Here is a 26679-nt window from a genome sequence, read left to right as displayed (position 1 = left end):
CTTTTTCAAACTACTTCGTCCCCAGTCAAAATTCTGGCAGTGCCAATTTGATTGGCCATTTCCAAAGGTCATCCTCACGTGACCCCTAATAGGATATTGTCAGATCCTCATATCAAACGGTAGTGATAATAAGGATCTGTATTTCAATCAGATTGAAATCTTACAATACTTTAATCCTAACATGCGATGACCGCTATAAAATCCCTTATAATTTCCTGTATTCGTAGCATTCAGATTTAAGTAATCTGTTGATGACTTATTGCTAATTCCGTTGCGTACTACGTGGTAAACAAAGCCATGACCAGATGATTGTAATCAGATTGTATACGGTGTGAATTGTGGTTTTGAAAAAGGCGGAGGTGAACTATTGCACTATTGCGACTGAAATCAAGTCAAAGATGGGCCTGTTCATCAGATATTAATGTTCTGTTTTACAAGAACACATCTCTGTTCTTCGCCAACTGGTAAATGTGGAAAAGGTAACACGCACTGAACATGTTTTTGATCCATACATGTTGAAACTATAACCAGTAGCGGGTTTTTTCTCTCTCTACAGAGCATAGCGATGTGTTCACAGTGCAGTTGATAGGATGCAATGATGCATGACCAGCTATTGATCAATGTCGGAAAAGTGATCGAGCTATGATGGAGATAGTTAACCCTGGACCGAGTGAACGACTTGTACTCAACCTTTCCCTTCCTCCAGGCACATTGTACGCATCCTACATGTCGGGTGTGCATACATAAACACTTCCGTGAACGTATCATAGTCTTCCGTGTAATGTCGAAGAGAATTCGCGCCAATATTTACCTTAAACATCATTACAATCAACAATTTACTTTTTTATCGTCCGAAGGGGCTAAAATAATATTCGTTTGACGACAAAACAACGATAAAGATGAATTCCACATTTCTTTCTTCTGCTTGTTTCCTATATAAACCCACCGACAACTTCTGACAAAAACGGCTGAACATATCTCTGATATCAGATTTACTCGTTCCAATAGACACAAGGATTATTGCCAGTTTCATTGAAATCTCTCCAGCTGTTTAGAACTGGCAGCTGTTTAAGGTTTTGGAGCAAAGGTGCATAACTCTTAAATTGAAGCAAAGCTAGTGTTCAAACATATTTCACACACTTCTTTTCTGTAATTACTGCACAAAGTTCTGTTGAAATATATTCTGCAGTTTAGTAGTAGTTAATCATTGTGTTGACAGACACACAGATCTGTATCCAGTAAACAAAACATAATTACATTATTTATGGCAATTCACAATATTTCTAGGTTTCCAGGTGAAAACAGTAGATTTCAGCTAATAACAGAAGAAAATTATTTAAAAAAAAAAACTCGTAGTTAACAGATAATCCCAGTGAACCAACGCTTTTAAGGAGGAAGTGTTTAATTCTAGTAAAAGTCAGTCAAACTATCCGGTAGTTTAATCTCAACTGAAAAATACATGTCCTTTATTAGAGGCATTAGATGACTAATTAAGATTACCTACTTTGTAAAATTTCCTTTTATAATTGCATGACCAAAAAATACATTTTGGAATTAATGTACTGTCTTTCTATTATTGAGTTCCTTACAGTAATGAGTATGTACAATGTCGTAAGATATGAAGGAATCATGTGCACCGTCTATTAATTCATAGATTTAAAATGTCATTACTGTCAGAGATTGTAGTCTAATATAGGATATTAATTCTTCCTTTCTCTGACGTTAGAATACAATACAATCAAAACAATGAAACTAATAACAAAACAGAATTGAATCAATACAATAATACTTAAAGCAATTTTAAACGAGTTTTATTGGAAAAATATTAAAAAGTATTAACATCTAAAATTGCAACAAGTGATGTCTTACAATGAGTTTATGTACCAATGTGAAAATGAAATGACAGGTAAAAAAGTCATACTCTAAAACCATCATATCTATGTAACAGGAATTACAGTAGGTTTTTCCTTTAAGTGAATAGATGAATCGATCTGAGAACCTGAGTTTACAATGTTTTACTAACCATTTGGGTGATTAAGTCGTTCATCCCTAACATTTCATAATGAACTGGTCTTGTCTTTGGTCTAGACGAGTCTAAATGTATTTTCGGGGGTTAATGAGTTTAAATAAATAATTACCATGAATACCAGAAATGATGCAACAAAGTCTGGAAAGTTTATTAAAGGTCATCCCTTCATTTACCAGTTTTAGGATGCTGAAATGAAACTGAATAGGTCGATTTTCCAAAAATTACATTGAAAAATATTATCTTTACTAAAATACAATATTGATACAAGCTAACCAAATTAAAAACAAATAAAAAATATGTAAAGTGGCTCCAAGTATCACTTATTACAAAAAAATATAGCAAGAAAAAACAATATTGGTTTACTGTACAACATAAATATATTCATCTGTACTTTTTTCATGCTTTGGAGACTTGACCTATTTTCGTTTTTAATAGGATTATTTTACAATTTAGAATGAAAGCCTGTTAATTCCTGTGTTCAAAAGAAGGAATGTCCTGTTTTCGTATTTTCCTATGTATTAAAGCATTTAATTCATCTCAACACAGATAATATTTTTATCATGCAACTTGAAGGATACAGTCTATATTACAGTTTAACATTTAGAACAATTATTGCACCATAGATTTATCAAACAGGTGTAAAATCTACATCATTTCTAAGTGTTTGTTTACATCAACCATATAAAGACCAGCTCTCCAGTAAAAACTAAAATCCAACCTTTGGTACATATACCGAGGAATAGTTCTCATTTATACTGTGTATAATAACTGGGAAAAGTCCATACTGTGTGTATATACGGGTATGTAATATTGACAAATGGGATGAACAAATGACAGATGAATTCTTCCAATTTCCATGAATAGAAAGGCCACATAATTGACTGATCACCAGGTGTAATATAGCCACGCTTCATGCCTGCAAAGGTACATGTACCTATTCAATGTCGGAGTAAACATCGTAGCATACACAATACAAAATACCAAGTCACATGTGGTTTGATGGACAAATGGCAATTCGTAAATTATATAACTGAACAAAATATTATGATCTATATTTATGCTCATACTATCTGATTAAAATCGTTATTCATGACTTGTTTGTTACCTCCGTTGCTTGAACATGGATTATATAAAATACTTAATTATTATTAACGAAGCCATGAATAGATGATTTTAATTAGATTGATACACACACATTCACAGATAGAATGACTTATCACATAGATTACACAACAAGTTTGGTACCATTTCCAGATACCCAATGTTTTATCTAATGCAATAGAATCAAAAGAAACAAAATCAGCGTATTACAAATAGTGTGTATGGTATCACAAAATTTGACGGTCCAGCAAACAAAAGTTGAAAGAGTATGCAAGTCTTCTCTTGAATAAGCACTTGCTTGATAACCAATAATATCCTGTGTGCTAGTATGATACATATTAAATAGGGTAAGAGACTGATGAACAAAATGCATGAAATTCCATTTTTGCAGTGAAATGATTTTGAATTTTTTTTGTCCTCTCTCAAAACCATGTAATTACTGCAAAGCACTAAACAATATTTCACAACTGAAAATAACAACAGGTAAAATTAAACACAAAACTACATATAAAATATAAAGGATAACTAACAATGGTGCTACAGAACACAATATAACAAAAAAACTCGACAGGCTGGAAAAAAGGTACAATAAATTGGCAGTGTTCAACTAAATGTGTGGGTTACCCAATGTTTAAATTCTTAAATCGAAATTCCAAAGAATATCACTGGTTGATTTGTCAGAGTACTTTGATAACATGCACTCTCTGTTCTCCAGCATAGCCCATCACTCTCTATTGTATTCCATTTGTAATTAGTCCACAATAGTACTGGGCCTAATTGTTAGTTTTAAAGAATTAATTTTCTCTCCAGATTTGGGCCTCTTTTACCACGTAAACTTGATTGGGAGTCTAATATAGTTGTTCAGTTAAACAAACCTAATATCTAGTCGGAAGATTCAGAATGTAGAGGAAAAAGTTAAAGTATTTAAATATAGTTTAATAACCATAAAATATATGAGATTTAATTATTTGTGCTGTGTCCAAAACCACTTTTGATTTATAAAATGCTACTGTAAAGCGAGTTTGAAAATGTTGAACAGTCCAAAAAAGTTTTCAGTTTTACTGTTAATGCTACGCTTATCATCACAACCTAAACAATTTTAAATAGATAAATTAAATGTAAATTCCTATAACTTGGACATCTTGTGTTTACTGACACCACCTTAATTACTATGAGTAGTCAAATACCACTAAGCGAAGTGGCAAAACAGAAAAACTAACCTTCATTGTAAATACAGATTTACAAATGACATTTGCTTGGTGTGTAGCTTCATCTTAGGTATGTATGTCGATTTTTGGACATTTAATTGCTATTAATAAACTTTAATTTTGTTTCGGAAACACAGTGGGCCCTTAAGGTCATTCAATCAAACACACTTGGGCTTCGTTCATTTTGAACCTCTTATTGACACCATATTGAAAAGGTTTCATTTCAAATTACTGAAAATTAAAAAGAAATACAAATTTGCACACAAAAATCATTTAAGCATGAGAATACTGTTTACAATATTGCACCCAATCACTCCATGATTGTAATATTACTTCCACAAACAAATATCTTTAAATCTCAATATCCATGATTTCAGTCACACTCTTCCTTAATGAGTCAACAAAATTTCCAGCCAAAACACCCACCATGAACAAAAACACTGGTTATAAAATCCTACAGGAAATCAGTTCCTGATACACATGCGTTCCATTTTAGACATTTTGATGTAAAATCTCAGGTTGCATTATACAGGTGTCAACTAGGAATATTTATTTTAACAAAAGTTTAAACTAAGTTCAATAGCATACACACATGTATTGTGTATTTGCATATTACAGAGTTACCTGCCCTGGCAGTTAGGTATTGCTTGTGACTTGATATGTTTGTGAGCGTTTAACGTCATACTTTTTGGAGATAAATTGCGCTCACAAAATAATGACGTCACAATAGATACCTACCCGTAAGGGAGCTAACTCTGCAATATGCAAAGACAGAACTATGAATTAAAATATCAACGATGTTTTTCCCTACCTATCAAAAATATTCATTTTAAAAACTGACAGCAGAATCAAATGATCAACAGAAAAAAATGATAGTTTTCCATGCTTCATTTTTGAAAACCTGAGCGTTAAAAACTACATGAAACAATGTCTGAATGGATTTTATGGACTATGTTTAAGTAAAACGTACAACAATATTAAAATTGTTTGGCACCATATGGAACTTCACCTCATTCTCAATTTTTTATACCACTTTCACTTCTCTTCCTCTCATTCAATCACCACCATATCACATTCAATTGGAATAGTTTCAGGTCATCCACTCTTCTGATTTCAATCCTCAATCTTCCGCCGCTTCTTAATGAATTTCCGCAGATTCCATTCAGTGTGGTTTAGCATGCTTGGGCCATTGTACACACAGAGAACAGTCATATTGTCAGCATACAAAAGGTCAGGCAGCAACTGAAACATATTATAATGAAAGATTTTAAGTTTGATGGTAGCTTAGACACACAGAGCGAAGTCGCTAAACTTGATATGATAAAAGTGACACTTTAAGGGTAAAAGCAAAATATTTCAAAAACTTCACATATCTTGAAAGCTTTTAAATTAAGAATATAAAGCAGAAAGGAAAACGAAGTCAAATGAGAAAGTAAATTTACCTTTGGTGTCAACAGAAAGTACTGAGATGAGGATTTCTTGCAGACAGTTTGTACCACAAGCTCAAACACTTTTCTCTCATTGATTGGATCCATGCCCTGAAACACACAAAAAAAAATCAGTCTCAAATGAAAAATAATTTATTATTGATTGTAACAGTCATTGTCATTGGCTTAAACTTTAATACAGATCCTACTCTGTTTTGGATTATATGGTCTAATTGCTTGGACATCCCATTATAGGTCCAGTTATGGTGACGTTTTTGATTGACCAATCAAATTACTACTTCCAAATTTCTTGGCAAGGACAAAACAGTTCACAAGAGCTGTCAGAATCATTTTAGTGTATGTAGAGATCTTGACTATAAAGAACACAACAATGCTACATGTATCTAGATGCTGGGATGAAATGTACTCATCAGTTGACGTAGCTAGCTGGGGTGGGGGGAATCTATTTTAACTGAAGTACCAGGAGTATAAAGCTAACAGGACATGGATGTATCAGATTTTCTATAAAATGAAGTGATAAGAAGAATCAATGGAGGTATCAGCCATGACAAGCTTAGCCTTTACCTGGTTGATTTCGTCCACACATCTGAAGGGACACTTGGCGAGTTCCTGTAGAGCCATCATGTACAGTACTGTAGCCACGCTCCTCTCTCCACCCGACTGGTGATGGGGGGTCAGCTCCCTCAGTACTTCATTATCACGGAATTTCACCTTGATCTTAACTCCATACTTCTCGTAATCCTCCTGAAAATCAAAATTGTGTGACTTTGTATTTCATCAGTAAATTTCTAACTTCTTGAAAACTATATGGATTAATTTGAGCTCTTGGGGTTTTCATCCAAATATCAATATGAAATGGTAGACAAGCGACAATCATAATTCTTATTTCTTTTTTCAATCTGTTTATACCTGATCCATATCTGAAACTCACTTCTTCATATGATTTGAATACAGAATTTACTTAGAAGTACAGGATAATAAATTTTCCACAAAATGCTATTAAACACATTAAATCAAACAACCTTTTTCAGAATTTCTTACCAGGTTGTCCGGTTGGCTCAGCTCAATCTCACCAGCACAGTTCATGCAGGAGAAGAAATAACTGAAATTGTTGTTGATTGTGTCTATGAGGGCTTTGAGAGGTTCTAGCCACTGCTGTTTGGCCCTATCTACTTCCTCTTGGTGTCCCGCCATGTCACGTCGCCGCGTTTCCAACTCTGTCTCAAGAGCAGCAATCTCTTTTTTACGATCTTCATATTCCTTCACGATCTGTGTTTTAAACGAATGAATTCAGTTAATCAGTTTCAGAGCAAACTATGAATTACAGTAAAACCTGCTTTAGAAATCAGCTGTTTTAATAATTAAAACCACATGCTTAATTACATTACTTTCTTGGGGTTTCGTACAGCCAATTTCAACACAATTTGATATGTGTACAGTAAAACACAGTTGTACCGAACCGCTGGAGATCAAGGAAATCACTTTGTTATAAGCTTAGTTTGTTTAATACATGATATTACAAACATATAATACATTAATCTTAATATGCACGAAAATTTCTAAGCTATAGCCATGAATAAGTTAAAAGCGTGTTCGTTATGACCGTGTTTTACTGTATACCACCTTGCCATAAAAGTATGTTTCTCTTAACTCTCGGGTGGTCTTTTAACCCTTGGGTGGGTCTATTAGCCCTTTGGTGGTCTTTTAACCCTTGGGTGGGTCTATTAGCCCTTTGGTGGTCTTTTAACCCTTGGGTGGTCTTTCAAGAATTTTACTGTACACAGCAATTGAATATCAAAGTCATGATCAATAAACATTTCCATGAATTCTTACACTTCTATCTGCCTGGAAGAGCGAGTCTGCCCTGGCCTGTTCTTCGTGTATCATGGCGTCAATCTCCTCTAATGTAGATGGGTATTGTTCAAACATCTGTAAACAAAACATTTATTGTAAACATAGTGACAAATTAAATTTCATAGCCACCTCAAATCTAGAAAGTTCCAAATCTAACCTTATCAGATGATTAGAGCAAAATTACCTTAATTGTAAGAGTAGAATTCTGTCATAACCTACAAAATACACACTGTCTTCATTTTAACCTTCAGTTAATAATGTCATGGCATATATTTATTTTCAATATTATTACTTATTTTATTGTATCGTTGTTGGATTGTTTGTGAATTACTATTGTACATGTGAAGGTAAAGTGTATGATTGATAGGTCATATTTAAATCAATGTAGGTAACCAGGACTCTGCTTACAGCCACATGTGTATTGCAAATCTGTAAACCTATTAATTTTTTACAAGACGTTAATTCTCTACCTTGCAATGAAATATGGATAGCACAGGACAAAGACGATAAAATACATGCCCCATCTTTTGTGGCATAATAAATTTTAATATTAAAACACAAATATTTAAGATTTTACCGCTCGTAAATCGTTTGACAACTCTGCGTTGGCGGCAGTTCCAGTGGCACGTTTGGCGACATCCAGTAAATGCTTTGCTGAATCTTTTATCTGTCGTACCAGTGTCTTTGACTCTTCTACTGCTCTCTGTGAAGCAATAATGAAGAGTCTTAAATCAAATAGGTTTCAGCATCATATGTCAGGAATAAGATCTTAAACAGAAACAAATTGAGATTTCCCTACATATTGCTCTTGGCAATCAATATATTGAATGATGAATCTCTTTGATGAAAAGTAGAAATATCTTTAAAACATACTGTTTTATCCATACATCCATGTCCATATATCCTATAGTTGGATGACATTGTCAGGGTAACCCTATATGACCCGCATTTCATGGAAGGGCATAAAGGTATATTTACATTTTCATTGCAGTCCTACTATGTAACCTTACCATGCGCAGTTGGTAATCATCAGTCTATGAACTGCCATCAGCTTATTATAACGCCATTATCATGATGGCTGTTTAAAAGGCTGTTCCGTATTTGACGAGTATGAATTCTTTATTTGTTATAGATGCAAAACATTTTAGGATTTTATCATAAAATTGTTATCAAATGTAAATATAAGCATTGAAAGCTAGCAGTTCATGTTGAATTTGCCTCTGTCTAGTTGGCATTCATATTGGCTTCCGAGAATTGTGACACCATAAATATCACATCAAAATATAATGTCACAATCACCAAAAGGAAGGACTAATTAGCGATAATCACACACTTAAGTGACGCTACTTTGGTGTCTGGCACCGGCGTATTGTGTAGCTTTGAAGATAATAGCTGACAAATAATTTCATGTCACATGGTTACTAATCTGAGGTATCTTCATATATAATCACAAACCTCCAGATTGCCTAAGTGTTGGGACTGATCTCTCAACTCCTCCTCCACCATCTCCTGGTCCTTGACAATGGAAGCATGCTGCAGACTTAGGCGTACTTTTTCAATGATCAGTTCCAAACATTTCTAAAAAAAAAAGAACAAGAAAAAGAAATTACTACGACAAATTTTAATAGTCCCCCAACATATGTGACATAAGGTTGTATTTCCTTGCCTACATGAACTCATGTACAAAGCATGTGTTTTTTAAAATTGAGGACAAAGGTCAACATATAGGTCAGTGACCTGGTTATGCTATGTGAAACACTGTCTCATACAGATGGACCTGCATGATACCATGTATGAAATTCTACTCTATAAAGCATTGAAATTACATGCATGGTATTGGAGATAGTCTTGACATTGTTACGGACAGACACAAAGCAAAATTATTCCCGATGTGTTAAAAAATATCACTAAGTCTAGACAAGAATCATATTAGATTTAATTTCACACCAACCTGTGTATTTTCCTTCATAGATTGTAGAAATCGACACTTTTTGATGTTGATATCCCTAGTCTTTCGCATGGTCCTTTCCTTCTCTGCTTGCAAATTGATTGCCTCTGCTTCTTCTGTTCTGATTCTGAAATTAATCATAATAAAATATTACCGTAAAGTTTATACCAAAAAAACAGAGAGAGTAATTATAAAGCACATTTGGAACCAATGGAAGCCGATGAATTAAGCAAGTAGATTCTAAATCAATGCCTTGGTTAGTAGGACTTTCTACGCAGAGCCTAACTCGATTGGCCCTCTTCTACTTCTAGAATACAACTTCTGATCGCTTGATTTGTAGCTCATCTAATTCTGGAAGTTCTTCCATCTATGAGGTGGAAGATATTCTGAGAAGACCTCTCTTCTCAAAAGAGTGCAAATCGAGTTGGCCTCTGTGGTCTACACATTTTTTTTATTAATTTTATAACCTAAATGCTACAATCATTAACTGTTATCATAAAGTATGTACAGAATTGAGTCTAGTGTAGAGGATAAATTTTCCTGTACCAGAAATTTATCATTGAATTTCATTAAAAACATTAAATATCATTAAATAAATATAATTAAATTAAATAAATATCATTAAATATCTATGAATAAGGGGGATAACTCTAACAGAAATATGTTATCTAAATTTTACAGAGTAATAAAACAGATATAATAGTTACCTCTGTTTTTTATTTTCAATTTGTGATAGCAGCTTCTTTCTTTGGTCCTTCTTCTGAGTAAGTTGTTTCTGAAATACATCACAGTATGTTGATTTTAGTCCTATTACACCATCACAAATGTCTAGTTTCTAATATTTGTTAATATATATAACCTAATTTATATATATATCAATAGAATAGAATATGGCATATGTACAGTTTTCAATCCTAAATTCTATATTTCACAAAAAAAAAAAAAAAAAAAAACCAATCATCCCAGAACTTTTTAATTGTGTAAATACATTTTAACTCTGAAAGGAGGTGCTTCCTACGAAAGAGGAAACTGCATACAAGACAAGACAGGCTTTGCCTGTTATACAATACTTTTGAGTGCAACATCATGTCAATAAAATTTGTTGTCTATATAAAATACCTTTTCTTCTCTTAACTTATTCATTCGCACTTCAAAGTCTTTTGATTGCTTCTGAAGATTCCTGTAAGTTTCTTCTTGCTTTTTCAGTTCATCTTGTTGCTCCTACAAAAAGGGAAGATGATGGCAATGTTGTTGTGAATGGGAAGCATTATATAGGTCATAGGCATATCTAATTGTCCATCAAATTGGTTACAGTATATATTGTTGGCAACTTGCTTTTTCAATCAGTAGTGAATTTTCATAATATACATAGACCTTTAGCAGACATGCTAACCTTTGGTGACCAAAAAGAGGTAGATTTTTGACTCAAAAGCGGTAGAATTGCACGCAGCATTTTTTGCGGCACGTCAGAGATATATAAATATCAATAATTACAAAAACATATTTTGTTAACAAATTATGTTTTAACTTTGATTATCCCCATAGGCCTTGGTGGCTCATTTTGCATTTTTTTTATGTTATTTAAAGCTTATATTAAATTTAGAAGATGCAAAATGCCAATAAATATATTGTATAGTTTTATTTCAATGTATTTATCACCTTTTTTAAATATACATTTTGTCTAGGCCTATTTTTTTTCACTTTTTTTTTATGCAAACTGGACTCATTTTCTTTTGATTTATGCAAGAAAAAAATGCAAATATTTGTTTCTAAAATTTTCACCCCCTGCAAAAATTTTTTTTTTTTTTTGGGTGAAATCCTGAAATTTTATGTCAAAATCCGGCTCCTTTATTAGAATCACCCCATTCTAAAATGGCGGCCATTACGATTGGAAAATTTATGACTTTCAGCAGACACTATACGTCTATTTTACATTAAAAACGTGAGTAAATCATTTCAATTATAAGTAGTGTTTGTTTTTGAAATGATGCTTACTAGTTTTAAGCACAAGATTTATTGAAAAGCCAGATGATTTTTTCCTTACTGTAGGCCTACGTAATACACATCGTTACACTCAGACACGTGAAATAAGTGACACCACCAAGCCAAGGTGGAACTAGCCCCAGGCTGTTAATTAGCACCAGTGGGTGTTGGTCAGGGAGTGTTCACACCTCCTTTGTTTACGTAATTATCAAGCCAGTCCCCCTACTCTGTCTGGTATGCATTTTGAAGCCGCCATGCCAGCCCCACCTGACTATAAAAATTTCAGAAATCGGAAGAAAAAAAGACAAAGAAGTTGTTTTGCAGAAATCGGAATATTTGGATATTAAAGCGGTAGGCGGAATATCAGCCTCAAAAGCGGTATACTTCTGCCTGAATCGGTAGGGTTAACATGTCTGCCTTTAGGGAAAAAAATATTTGGTATTTAATACACTTTCAAGCAAAAACACTTACAACTAAAAGCCGTAGTCCAACAGGCCAACCCACAACTTATACCCCCCACTCCCTTGTAACAAAGGGGCATAATAATAATTATGTCAGAACACAAAATGGAGCCAGAACCTTCACTTCGTTTATAAGAATTCTCTATTCTGAACAGACATAAAACTAAACAACACACTACAGAGAGCTGATCACTGATAGGAAAAGAACAAACTTATTCTCACTCGAATTTGGGCGTCTAATTCTCTTTCTCGGGTTGTGTCAGCAGATGCAGTCAACCAGGACGGTATCCTGTTAATGGAAAACACATTTTCGTTTTACTGGAATTGAAAACAGAATGAGATGGCAATAAAATTATACTCCAATCCAACATCATTTATCTAGCGATACATTTAAATCAAGGAGGCCAACCTTGTTTCACATAAATCAAACGAAGGTGATCTTGATTTAAATTAATTCTATGGGTTATATGTTTGATACATACCTAATTTTTGAACTTCTTGAGGAAATGGTCCCGTCATATCTAGACACTCTAAAGGTATACTGTAAAATTAGAAACAGAACAAGGACAACTCACAACACTACATAATTCTGAAACTTTTCCATGAAAAAATTCAAATGTAGAAAAGTTTTCTTGTATAAAATATGCCATCCTGAAATTATATAAGAACACAGCATGACCAAACATCTGTGTTATCTTTCTCAGTCTCTATATATAAATAGAGTGTCAACAGCAACTGGCTTATAAATTACTTAGGATGTTCCCTGAATAAAATGAGTACATCCATTGTATAAGATATAATCTAGCGATAGCATCTATTGTAACAATTTTCAGCCTTAGTAGTGGAAATGAACCCACAACTAAATGCTGGTTTTGAGCATTCAGATCTTAAGTTACCAATTACATAAGTACCTGATAATCATCGGTGAAAAATGTGCGCAGCTCCGGATGGTCTCTCTTAATGTCGGGTATGCAGTCTTTTGTTTTCCTGTTTCCCACAGGGATGGTATGTACATTATACTGGGCACAAAGGTACCTCATCACGCCATCTGGACAGTTCATGTAGTCCTTTAGGTATCCCTGGAACCCGTATCTCCTATACACAAGTAAAAATTTCTTGAATTTATACAAAACATCAGATTCCAATCAGACCATGGTCGTTTTTTATTTATACCATTTGACTGTCTGTAAATTAAGTAATTATTTCAAGTATAAATCCTGATGGACCTGCAGATTTTAGTCCAGGCCTACAATGGCTTTGTCTAGGTACGTCTGAAAACAATCTCTGTTACTAATTCACAAACGGACAACTAAGGCCAACTAATCAAACCGTATAAATGAGAACAGCCCAGATTTCAGTAATATTGCTCTTGCAATAAATGGGTAAAAGGCAAATAGTGTTGCCCATTTCCATTTCATTCTGTTCCAAATTCATATGGAGGCAAAAGCATATCCAATAATTCATGCTTAAAACAATCTTTATTTTGTATCACATTAATAAGGGGAGACAATCTCAATAAGCGGGCGGCAGGTTCATCTAAAATATAATGAGGTAGTTGATCTGTTAATAGTTTATATGATTAACTATGTCTTGATGTTATTCCTATCATATGCAATAATGCAGCATAAAATCTAATTTCTTAAATAAGGCTTGTGTGACATGAGATAATTGAACTATACTAACTCACTAAAGGGCAACTTACCTGTAGTGATCGATGCTATATTTGGGTCTGAAGGATTCCAGTGGGGCCTGCGGAACCTTGACAGCATTCACTTTTAGCTTCTGTTCGTCACGGATAATATTCATGAAGTTGGTGTAATCTTCACTGTCCTCAAACACAAAGGCCTGGAAGTCTTTAGCACTGATGTGCATCTCTATGTACTTGGCATAGGATGCATCCTTTGGGTTGATCTGGAAAAGTAGAAATATTGAAAGTTATAATTTCTATATTTTCTTTTAGACTATCATCTTTTTCTCCATTTGCTGGTTACAATATGCTCATGTACGAGAAAAATCAAAACTACTTTTAATTCATGAATCCTGAAGTTTGGACAATATCAAAGACACAAATGTATATGACATGCAAAAGTCATTCTCTCTACAGAGATCAAATTTTTAAAGCTACACAATTAAAAGTTGCTGGCGTTATCAAACTCTAATAATACGCCACACTATTATTTAGAAACTTCATTGGCTGAGTAGTATGTACAGGTGTTTCAACCTATTATTACTAGTCCTCCACCTCTTGGTTTAGAGACAGTGAGGTTTGGAGGAAACTACCTTTAAAATAGGTGAAAAGTTGTGTGTGATGATATGGGGAATTAGACTGTTCTTATAAAACCCTAACAAGTGTCATTTTTATCTTAAAAAGAGGTTGTTTTTTTTATTCCAGAGAGAAAATTTAAGAGAAAATACCCATACATGGTAGTAAATCAGAATTAGGCCCCGTTAACCAAACTAACAAGTATGTCTTGTTTTTAAATGTTTACTTACTGACAACATCATGGGGAGATGGACATTGCCCTTAAACTGGTCTTTGTTCTGTTTATACCAGATCACAGCATTGTATGTGTCCCTATCTTTGTTTCGTAAAATCTCCATCCTCTTATTCTCCACGCTCTGCATCTTTTTCAGCTCCTGTTGGAATCCTGTAAAAAATATTTCAAAATCATCAACAGGTGTAATGTTTATTTGATATCTTGGAGTGGAATAGCACTCACCTTTTTGTGCCAAAAAAGTACAAATAACACTAAAGATTCAAAACTGTTGACATGGATTATCTAAAAGAGTTATACATATTTGATCACATATTATTTTTGGGTAAAATAAAAATCATTGTCTAATTGTTACAAACCATAAATAACTACAAATTCTTTTTAAGAAATAAATGTCCCAGCCTTTATATGAACTCTGTATCAAATGGAACAGATGCAGGTCACATTGTATACCCGTGACGTGGGGCCAAGGTTACACTGTATATATAGCCGCAAATTCCAAGGAAGGGGCATAAAAGGTATTTCAATATACCTTCGAATTCAAGGAGAGGCATAAAAAGTGTCTCAAAATCTTATCTTTTTAAACTCACCATCAATCTGCCTCTTTAAATCTGCAATACCACGTCGGATTCCATCACCCTCTTCATGTATTTGTGTCATTTTTCTGTTGACTACTCTCATCTCATTGGTCGTCTTCTCAAGCAGTGGCTGAATATTTTAATCAAATATCGTCAAAGGCACCACTCTATCTTAGCATATCACAAAGCTATACCTTCTTAATATAAGCAATGATTGTTATATCATTGGCATGTGTGTAAGTATTGTTTGGTGTAGAAAATGATGGTGTTATATATTCACAAACATGTGATATAACAACGTATACCTATTAATTCAAGAGTCGATAATGATCAATATGCAGTTACAATTTATAGGACAAAACTACCAAATGTATAGGATAAAACTACGTCTATTTCAATAAATGTTCAAGGACAAGAATACAATGCAAAAATTGTCAAAATTTGACTTAAAGTCCTTAAAATTTCCGCAAATTTTGTGAAATGCAACAAATAATGTTGCTTATATTACACAGACTTTCACAAGTTAAATGATGTACAAAACTTTCATAGAAACATAGAAAATTTGCCTTAAAATAAGACTATGTCTTTACTATGCATATATCAGGCTCTAAATATAACCCAAATGCCTTTCACTAAATATGTACCCAACCAATCCATATTTTTCTGTGAGAAGACAGTTTGTACATGCATATGTGATCAAACAAAATACCTGTAGATCTTCTTGTTCATCTGTATTTTGATATTCAGATTGTAGGGCATCCACTTGTCTCTGCAGATCTTGTATTCTAAAGTGAAAACAAACATTTTAATGATATCCCATCGCTGAAACACCACTCGAAGGCTGTTAGCACTGAAACACTACTCATAGACTTTCCTCAAAATTTACCAAAGCCAATTTGTTTACTATATAATCATGTAATATTTTTGTTTTGTTTAATTATCTCATTCATACCTGAAAATTTTGATGAAATGGTGAATAATGTATGTTTTGGAATGGTTGTTTTTTTTAATGTCATAATTATTACTACAGTTTTTAATGTCATAATTATTACTACAGTTTTTAATGTCATAATTATTACTACAGTCTTTCCTTAAATACATCAAACCAGAGTTTGCATCATCCAACTTCATACAATCAATTTTTCCTTAGAATTTGATCAATACCTTTTTCGTCTTGCATTTTCTTCTGTCTTTTTAAGGTTCAATTCGTCTAAAATCTCATTGTTCTGAAACAGAGAGAAGAAATATATTTACAAAGGCTTTTGTTTATTTTTCCATTATTCATATCTCCGTATCTCCTCCATTTCAATTTATCTTTTTATCCTTATATAGATTCAGATGCATAAACCAATACTGTATTTTACCCTCATTTTACATTTTAATCAACTGTTGTGTTTTTTAAGTTCTTTTCATGATGTTATTTTCAAGTTAATTAATTAATATTACTCTTTCAACAGAAATAAAACATTTGTCAAGGGAGGCAACTCCAGCTACAATTTTTTTTCAATGGACATGTGCTCAACAAAAAAGTGACATGGAAAATAAAATATTAAATCAATAACCAATTCGATGATAATGATTGATCATGATTTTGACTGTTTAGAAGCATAAATGATTGATCGTAATTGAGTATTGGGAGACATAAATGATTTTAAATATCGTGGTTTCGAGTATACAGACATAAATGACTGATAACAATTTTGAGTATTATAGAAGCATAAATTGATCATGACTTCAAATATGATTCTTGAAACAAAAGCATTAGCATTATTATATGCTTTATTATGACTTTTTGAAATGTATCAAATTAACAAAATTTATTGTTGATTCAAATTCATGTTTATCGTTTATCATTATGTAAAAGCACACTATTGTTGTTATTTATAACAGTAAATATGGAAATAATGTCACAAGCAGAAAAAAAACCCAGGTTGTTGAAGGCCAAATAAAAGTATAATAGGTATCACCTTGTCTGTAGCAGCCTCTATCTCTTTGCTGTTTGCCTGTGCCTTTGTTGCAAATCCTCTGAGACTATTCGTCTGAAATATAAATCATGATTGAAATAAATAAGACAATAAATATACAACATAAATTAGAAATTGATACCTTGCCTTCTTACCCACACTTCAAACTCTATAACTGTGGTAGTGACACACTTAATTCATGTATTTTAAATTCAATGCAAAAGCCCAATACATGTATTGTAAATAAGGCTGTATATATATACATATATATAAGCATTTATCCTACCTAAAGATTTACCAAAAAATTGTAGAAATTCCATCTTCGTAATCAAATATGAAAAAATATTGAAAAGGCAAAATGACAGTCACCTTTTCCTTCATTTGAGTATCAGCTCTTTCCTTCTTCAACGCAATCTCATCCAGTCTTTTTTGCAAAGGTTCAAACTGCACTTTTGCTTGTTTCAGTTCTGCAGCTTTCATGTCCCGATCTCGCTTCACAGTATCGTAAGCTTTTCTTTTTTCATCATATTCCTGCAAAGTTAATTTGACAACACAAATCAATGCAATTGATTCAACAGATGTGCTGTGATTTTGATAAATTACAGATATGCTGTGATTTTGATAAATTCTCTGTACCTTATTCATTTTGATGAAGTATCCATACAGTGCCATTTCATTGAAGTATATATGCCAAAAACACAATGTAGCCTTGCCAAGGCCAGTTACAGTAGTCCAACACAAGGCAAACCACTTACTTCATTCCTAAGTAAACCTGATCTGACAGTGAGTAGGTACATCCTTGTCTGCAGTAGACATTTTGTATTGGCTAAGGGACAAAACCCAGATCTTTTATTACATATACTGCACTAAAAGGTAAAAAAAGGGCAGTATTAACCTCCCTAGCAGGTAGGTATCCATTGTGATGTCATTGTTTTGCCTGCGGAACTCGCATCAATTTCTCTGAAGCGAATGATATTATGCTCACAAACACATGACGTAACAATACCTACCTGCAAGGGCAGAAAACTCTGTAGTGTGCAAATACGGAATAAGGGGTTATAGAAGTGGCAGGAATATATGACTATTTAGTAATAAACCTACAATCCATGGTCTCTTCTTTTGCAGCATTGCTACTTTTTCTAAGTGTCGTTCACGCTCCTGGAAGTTCTTAACATCTTGTTCTAATCGGCTGTTCTTATTGATCTTTTGCTCCAATCTCTCTTCCAGGTTATCAAATCCTTGCTGTAGATTACGACTTTCACTTCTTGCCTGCTTTAGCTTCATGTGGTTTTCATACATCTCTGGCGGGCCAACCTTAGAATACAGAACAAAAATTTTTAATCAGTTAAAACACCTGAGTAATCATCACATTAAAGTATTTATTTATCTGCTATCAATATCATTAACACTTACTGCACTTTACATTTTTCAAAAATTAAGGACAGAACATGCGTTTTACATGCATAATTGGTTTAAGTAAAATAATGTTATAAGAAATTGAGGAATATCTTGAGCACTACAAGTACGAATATTTTCACTGAGTCAGCGCTCAACGGTATGGTAATGTTCATGCTATGTATAATGTAACAGTTTTGTGTAATTATATATGTCATGCTAAAATTTACACTTATTGATAGGTTCGAATAGATTTAATAAACGCAAAACAAGCAAAAATGTCTATGTCGCAAATAATCCCATAATTATTACAGGACTTGGTAACAGTAACTTGTGAGAATTCTATGGAATGACTTACGGCTTTATTACAGTAACTTGAAAGAATTCTATGTGATGACTTACAGCTTTCTCTGTGTTTTCTAGTAACTCCTCCTGAGTCATCTTAGCAAAGTCAGCGACCTTCTCCTGTGGCAGGAACTGACAAAGGTTACCAACTTGGATATTCTTACTGGTTACCAATTCTTCAACCTGGTAAAAAATTACAAAAAGGAAATAGAATTATTTGAATTTTAATATCCAGACTGGCTTTACATTACCGGAATCGTAAATGGAATTATTTGAAGAACATTGTTGAATTTGTTATTTAAGTATTGATGTCACAATATTTTAACTTCATTGGAGTATGAAAGAAATTTTGTTTGTACGCTGTGTGAATCCGCGTGCATCAATGCTCATAATTAATTTTTCTGTCTACTCGTTATAATGAAATATGTTTAAATATACAATGCTATTGATTTTCCAACGGATTATCTTTTCCAAATCAATACGCAATGTAGACATCTATATTGTGAGACATCTCGATAATGTCATGTTTTCGCACCATTCTCAGATTTTTTTTGCTTCATAGTAGTATGAAGAAAAAGAATCTGCCAATCAGAAAGCTGGATTTAGTATAAAAACAAATAAAAATTATTTATTAATATTAACATCCAGGCTGGCTTTACATCACTGAATCGTTTAAGGAGCAGATCAGGCAGAAAAATGTTTCCTTTTGAAAATAATCATTAAACTTAAACAAGCTAAAAGACACCTTTTGATTAGAACTATAAATGTCTGCAATACATATATCATTATATGCCTGTGTCAATTTCATAAATATTTATACTTTATCATTACCATCTTCTATGAAGAATTGATTCTATAATACCTAAAGAAAGGGGGACAACTCCAACATACAGGAATACCAATATTTACATGGTCCTACCAAATGTATCCCTTTTTATGAGAAACTGGTGACATATCAGAAGACTAGTACAGATTCACCGTACTGAGATTACATAGTTTAAATACAATCAATTTGTATTATTCCATCACAACCTGTACAAAACAAAATGCTGTTTCTAAATCAAATTTAAAGAAATCCTCTCACAGCTTTCAAGGGGGCACCACGTCCATTGACACTCCATTGAGACTGATTGTTTCTGTGTATTTCCCTAACAATCTTGTAATTGTCTCCGTCAGAGTTATACCTGAAATGATGAATGGATACAAATTTTAATAATTCATCCATTGAAAGCTTCAAGGCATACCATGTATGTAGATGATATAAACTGGAAGTGCAAGTCGATTAAGAACTCTAAATTATTTCTTTTGTAAAAGTTTTAGTCAAATACATGTATCTCCCTCAAATATGGTGAAAAATACATTACATCTGAACTTCAAATTACTTACAACTCCAATTCAATTTTTCCTTTTTGTTTGCCATATTTGATGAATTCAGATGCCTGTTGAGCTCTTCCTAGAAGTCCAACTTTTCCACCAAGGCCTAGACATATTGCACAAACAATGGTTGATTTCCCTGTACCATTGGGTCCTATAATCACATTGAGGTATGGTCCAGTCATAAACTCCACAGAATCATATGTTCTAAAATAAACAAACATTAATATAAAAAACACAGCCAGTGTTCCAGATTGATTTCAAAATCTTAAAGAACATTTAAGGTTTTTTACAAAATTTTGTTAGACCATTCTAAATTGGAATGATAATGATTTTCAAAAAGTTTGGGACATTTTGAAAAAGTATTAAAAAAATGGCCAGTTTATGATGATTGTTTCTGTTAACGAAAATATCGACAATTCAACCATCTCAACCACTTTGTGGGGGTGGTCCCGTTTCAACCAGAGCTGTTACATTTTATTATCTATTTTACAATTCCAGTGGCTCGCTTATTCGTGTGATTGGCCTTAAAATTAATGATATCAAAAGAAACGTAAGTTTGTTATTCAATAAACACTTTTAACCTTGATTTGCGTTATCAAAGTTGCTATAAGTAAAACTCAGAACAAACAGAAAGTGATGATCGTGGGGTTTTTCGACTTAATTTTGGCAGACTTACAGTATGTTTTCCAATTTTATCCGAACAATCGAACCTTCTACATATTCTGAATTCATCTTCAATGATTTTTGTTCTCTTCTTTTACTTGCTTCTGCATGTACGGCATCTATGGGCCGTTTCCTTCTTACGGCCGCCATTACGTCAAATTTCCCCCCTTCGCGCGAGAATTGAACCCAACATCCGGGGATTTTTTATGGGTAAGACTGTCGCTCGGAATATTTCTACAGGGTGCAATGTATGAACGTACAGGATATCTCGCTGCATTAATCCAGTTGGTAGACTATAACATTCTTCAAATATAGTGTATTAAAAAATACATGTACATGGTTTACCCCACATCTAAAACAAATATGTATTGTTTTATGTTCTTACCAAGTTTTTTGTGATAGGGACTAGTCTACAGGGACCTGAACATTAGTTACAGTTTATAGAAGACTTTCCAATATAGACACTTTTGAGTCGTTTTAGGGGTCTAGGTCAAAAATCAGTAAAATCATTATCTACATGTACATGGTGGGCTTTACGTGTCGGGGTACGATTTTTACTGTTTTTTGACCTACACTTTTTAGACTTCTAAAACGTCTAAAAATGGTCTATAGACACTTTTTTGGGTCCATCCTTGTGGATATAATTAGGCCTAGGATGTCGGAGGGAAACATGATACATGTATGACCCGCGTTATGGAAATCAACAATCTCTAAAACTCTATCATATTTTTATCTTATAATTATACATAAAAAACCTGCACCTTCACAATCACTGAAAATAACTTCACTCTTTTTTTCCACAATCCACACAATACAATCATCGACATCGATGGATTTGTGTCACCTATAGGAAAGAGAAGAATCCATTAAAGGCCCACTACCTTTCCGAAACGGCTTTTAATTTTTAAAATAGAAATGTAAAACGAGATCAATAATTTTGTAGAGTCGCTGAAGTTATTAACTATACGTTTACTAGCACACTTATCATCACCTTCAGAACTTTTAATTAGAATAAATGAAATGTTAATTTTCATAACGCGGGTCGTTTTATGTTTCCCGCCGTCGTCCTAAATGCCGCGCGGTAGTTGACTATCACTGCGCCAGACGGCAAAACAGCGAAATGAATTTTCACTGTTATCGTACATTAGACAGGAAATCTTACATATGTTTGGTGTTGTAACCTCATCTTAAGCCACCGATATATATCTTCTTTTGTTATTAATGTTTTTAAGAAACCTATAAATTTTGCTCCGGAAAGGTAGTGGCCCTTTAAAGGCCCACTACCTTTCCGAAACGGCTTTTAATTTTTAAAATAGAAATGTAAAACGAGATCAATAATTTTGTAGAGTCGCTGAAGTTATTAACTATACGTTTACTAGCACACTTATCATCACCTTCAGAACTTTTAATTAGAATAAATGAAATGTTAATTTTCATAACGCGGGTCGTTTTATGTTTCCCGCCGTCGTCCTAAATGCCGCGCGGTAGTTGACTATCACTGCGCCAGACGGCAAAACAGCGAAATGAATTTTCACTGTTATCGTACATTAGACAGGAAATCTTACATATGTTTGGTGTTGTAACCTCATCTTAAGCCACCGATATATATCTTCTTTTGTTATTAATGTTTTTAAGAAACCTATAAATTTTGCTCCGGAAAGGTAGTGGCCCTTTAAATGACTAAGGTGAAGGTCAGTTTATTATTAAAGGCCTATCACCTTTCCGAAACGACTTTTAAATTGTAATGTAAAACGAGATCGATAATCTTGCCGTAAAAACTACACGTATCATCACCTTCTGAACGATTTAAATAAATGAAATGTTAATTTCCATAATGCGGGTCGTCTTAAGTTTCCCGCCGTCGTCCTAAATTGATTATCACTGCGCCAGACGGCAAAAACGGCGAAATGACTCTCCACTGCTATCATATATTACGCAGGATTTTGTTTGTTTGTTTGTTTGATTAATTAACGTCATATTAACAGCTATGGTCATGTAAGGAAGGCCTCCCATATATGCGGTGGGTTGCGTGTATGTTGTGCGAGGTGCGTTTTTTGGGAGACTGCGGTATATTCATGTTGTGTCTTTTTATATAGTGGAACTGTTGCCCTTTTTATAGTGCTATATCACTGAAGCATGCCGCCGAAGACACCAAGCAACATACCCCATCAAGTCACATTATACTGACAACGGGCGAACCAGAACTCCCACTCCCTGTATGCTGGGCGCTAAGCAATCTTGCATATGTTTGTTGTTTTAACCTCATCTTTTGTCATCGGTTTATATTTTCTGATGTTATTAATGTTTTTTTAAAGAAACCTTTATGTTTTGCTCCGGAAAGGTAGAGGGCCTTTAATGGTAATCATCAGTTTATAACTTTTGCGACTCTACAAAATTATCAATATCGAATCTGGTAGATGAACGTTGTTTGTTGGAGACAGAAGATGGGAAAGGTGTTGGAGATGAAGTATGTTGGAAATGAGAACAGTAGGTTGGCGACGAGAACAGTCTTGGGGATGGAGTATATGTTCTAGATAAGAACGGTCCGAGTTCAAGACGGAGTATATTAGAAATGGGAACGGTCTTGGGAGACGGAGTATGTTGGAGATGAAAACGGTCTTGTAGACAGAGCATATTGGAGGTGAGAACGGTCTTGGAGACTGATTATGTTGGAGGTGAGAACGGCCTTGGAGACTGAGTATGTTGGAGATGAGAAAGGTCTTGGAGACTGAGTATGTTGGAGATGAGAACGGTCGTGGAGACTGAACATGTTGGAGGTGAGAACGGTCTTGTAGACGGAGTATGTTGGAGATGAGAAAGGTCTTGTAGACGGAGTATGTTGGAGATGAGAACGGTCTTGGAGACGGAGTATGTTGGAGATGAGAACGGTCTTGGAGACGGAGTATGTTGGAGATGAGAGCGGTCTTGTATACGGAGTATGTTGGAGATGAGAACGGTCTTGGAGACTGAACATGTTGGAGGTGAGAACGGTCTCAGTGGAGACGGAGTATGTTGGAGATGAGAAAGGTCTTGAAGACGGAGTATGTTGGAGATGAGAACGGTCGTGGAGACTGAACATGTTGGAGGTGAGAACGGTCTCAGTGGAGACGGAGTATGTTGGAGATGAGAACGGTCTTGGAGACGGAGTATGTTGGAGATGAGAGCGGTCTTGTATACGGAGTATGTTGGAGATGAGAACGGTCTTGGAAACGGAGTATGTTGGAGATGAGAACGGTCTTGTAGACGGAGTATGTTGGAGATGAGAACGGTCTTGTAGACGGAGTATGTTGGAGGTGAGAACGGTCTCAGTGGAGACGGAGTATGTTGTAAATGAAGACGGTCGTTGAGACTGAGTTTGTTGGAAATGAGAACGGTCTTTAAATAATGTGTCTCGGCCAGGAGACCAGAGTCTAGCTTCCTCATAGCGGCGAACGCTATCCAAGCGTGACGGTTTATGTAATGGATAATTTCCGAAAACCTGTCCATTATTAGAGAGAATGGATAGTACCGAGCCCGCAGGGCGAGGTACAATCCATTCTCTCTAATAATGGACAGTTTGAGGAATTTATCCTACTTAAAACCCATCATACCACTACTCACTACCTTGCGTACCCTGTTTGAGAAATGGGACATCCCATTTCAGGAATTGCACAGGTGTTCACTCACCTGTGACAAATAATGGACTAACAATGTTGAGATGCATGCACAGTCATTTAGTTTTACACCTTTGGAGGTACAACAGTGTTTTTGAACATGTCGGATAGTGATATTTTCCTTACTCGGCCATCATTTACATGTAGGGATGTACGCAGCTGTGATTCAGATTGTTTGCCTGTTTGAAGTGACCTATTTATTCGCACAAGGACAGGTGCATTGTCTAACTTTACATCAAATACATACAAGCAAGGTGAGTTTTCGCTACAATTTAAACATAACTGTTTTTCCTAAAAAAAATCTACCATACGCATGTTATAGATATGATAAAAAAACCCATATCTGATTGCTATGATAACCTGTCTAATCCGACACCACGTGGGTGTTTGGTCAGATTATTCAGGGTGTAGGAAAGTCAGATACTGTTGTATACTATTGTTGCTATTGTTGAATACGGAACAGTTACAGATAGGATAGGGAAAGCAGGTGTCAGATTAGACAGGTTTCGCTCTTTAGTATATTATGTTTAACCATAATCATCAGATTATATGTTATAAGGGTTGTGAGATATCTGATCTAAAAGACTGCATATTATCCCACCTCAGTCAAGAATCTAGAGTTCCTATTCCTCGTCAATTACAAGTTTTAAAAAGATGTAACAAATAATAATGCAAGAATCTAATTTAATTATGTTTTTTTTTATTTTCAGAACAGTAACAGCTAGGAAGGGGAAGTAATAATTTCGATGGAGGAGTGAACTTAAATGTAAAATTTTGGATAGTCAAATAAACATGTTTAGTTTTCCATACAGCAGCGTTTTTTTCCTTTGTTCAAAATAGACTGTCCATTATTTTGGGGAATAATGGACAGGGGCCCTATAATAATGGACAGTGAGTTACATAATGGACTCCTAGGTGTCCATTATGTAATATAATGGTCATATACAACAAAGGAAACTTTACTAGCTGGGTTTTAATATGAAATATGATTCATAATAAAATTGTATACACTTGAATCAGTGGGAAAACTAACAAAACATGACATGATCTGTTTCCATATTTAGTTTGGGAATCCATAATTACCCTGTTACGTATTGATTATCACATAATCATAATCACCCAATCAGAACCAACAATCTACTTTCGGTTTAGAAGATGTACAGTTGTACAAGTATATGTAGCAACTAAATCAAACTGACACAAGTCATTGAAGTAATACAAAAACAATAATTTGTTATATATCTATGTATTTTTGATTGCCGTTAACATATTAATTGTTAACATTTTCAAATATGCATATAATGTACAACACTGTACACGTTTGTGCTTATTAATTTCCACGGGCTTATTACATTATATTTTACAATTTTAAAAATGGTCTGAAAGCTAATCAAATCAATTCAGTCAGTAAAAGAACGATTTAAGTGTGCTCCTGTCGATGGTACTTTTATGTATTTTTTGTGTGATTTGCAGATCGGTTGTAGTTGGTCTGTATAGCTGTAGTTGGTTCTGTAATAATAGTCAAGCCACCCGATTAGTTTCAGAGGTTTATTGGTCATGATGTTTCATAATTCAAAACATGCAGTCGAAATCAATAAATCATGATTTACATTGTAGTAGTTCGAATACAAGTTATTCTCTAAATATTAGAGTGATTACAATATTGAATAAACAATTCTTTGGTTTTCGGGAAATACTCATAAAATTGAGGGAAATAATTTTTTACTGTAGAGTACATAATATACCCTTTGCGTGAAAGGAGCCGACGGGAAGATTAACAATAGTAAAATCTTAACTAGAAGTTATTCAATAAATTGACCAACTACAGATTATAGCAAAACAAGATAATTTCTTAATATGAAATGCAATGAGCACGCAATGACGTTACTTCCGATGATGACAACGTGACCGATGCTCTTAATTATAATAAAATACAGAAAGATTTATGAGTTAATATGATAATTCTAGAGACAATAACCTAGTTATGGCTAACAAATCCAAGACTACAAAATCAAATAATTCCATATTTACAACAAGAATAAAAGGCAAATAGTTCACGACTAGAAGTCTCAAAATAACATGTATGTTCAATAAGATTCATATATCATAAGGAATATTTTGCCCTTATAAAACTAATGATTATTTGTAAATACATTGAACTTTCAAAAGTATAATTT

The 26679-nt window shown here is 34.1% G+C and overlaps 2 protein-coding genes and 1 long non-coding RNA gene across 3 annotated transcripts; 1 reads left to right on the top strand and 2 right to left on the bottom strand.

The window, feature by feature from the left end:
- Positions 1–1794: 1794 nt before the first annotated feature.
- On the bottom strand, positions 1795–21040 carry LOC138333592 (structural maintenance of chromosomes protein 5-like). The gene is made up of 25 exons (XM_069282057.1): positions 20863–21040; positions 20196–20390; positions 19894–19993; positions 18867–18992; positions 18171–18383; positions 17439–17600; positions 17073–17144; positions 16270–16331; positions 15815–15890; positions 15118–15235; positions 14526–14680; positions 13735–13943; positions 12944–13127; positions 12515–12573; positions 12255–12321; positions 10708–10809; positions 10296–10363; positions 9592–9715; positions 9096–9218; positions 8218–8343; positions 7620–7715; positions 6828–7055; positions 6351–6530; positions 5781–5876; positions 1795–5580 (listed from the first exon to the last, which is right to left on the bottom strand). Exons 1-25 carry the CDS (start codon positions 20997–20999, stop codon positions 5452–5454), a joined length of 3207 nt encoding a protein of 1068 aa, XP_069138158.1. The 5' UTR covers positions 21000–21040; the 3' UTR covers positions 1795–5451.
- Positions 21041–23513: 2473 nt separating this feature from the next.
- Positions 23514–24272, bottom strand: LOC138332648 (putative uncharacterized protein ENSP00000383309). The gene has a single exon (XM_069280648.1). The coding sequence runs from the start codon at positions 24270–24272 to the stop codon at positions 23514–23516; it is 759 nt and encodes a 252-aa protein (XP_069136749.1).
- A 35-nt stretch (positions 24273–24307) lies between these two features.
- Positions 24308–25311, top strand: LOC138333591 (uncharacterized). The gene is made up of 2 exons (XR_011210003.1): positions 24308–24756; positions 25213–25311. It is a non-coding gene; the product is annotated as an uncharacterized lncRNA (long non-coding RNA).
- Positions 25312–26679: the final 1368 nt, after the last annotated feature.

This window comes from Argopecten irradians, chromosome 10 (assembly GCF_041381155.1).
Source record: "Argopecten irradians isolate NY chromosome 10, Ai_NY, whole genome shotgun sequence".
Lineage (NCBI taxonomy): Eukaryota > Metazoa > Mollusca > Bivalvia > Pectinida > Pectinidae > Argopecten > Argopecten irradians.
This window is presented reverse-complemented; position numbering and strand designations above follow the sequence as displayed.

Excerpts from the sequence above, each read along its gene's own strand:
- LOC138333592 (XM_069282057.1), bottom strand. The coding sequence starts at position 20,999 with ATGGCGGCCGTAAGAAGGAAACGGCCCATAGATGCCGTACATGCAGAA. Across the intron at positions 18,993-19,893 it reads GTGGTGCCCCCTTGAAAGCT|GTTGAAGAATTGGTAACCAG; the intron begins GTGAGAGGATTT and ends ATTTTTTACCAG. Across the intron at positions 7,716-8,217 it reads TGTCAAACGATTTACGAGCG|ATGTTTGAACAATACCCATC; the intron begins GTAAAATCTTAA and ends TTTTGTTTACAG.
- LOC138332648 (XM_069280648.1), bottom strand. The coding sequence starts at position 24,272 with ATGAGGAAGCTAGACTCTGGTCTCCTGGCCGAGACACATTATTTAAAG.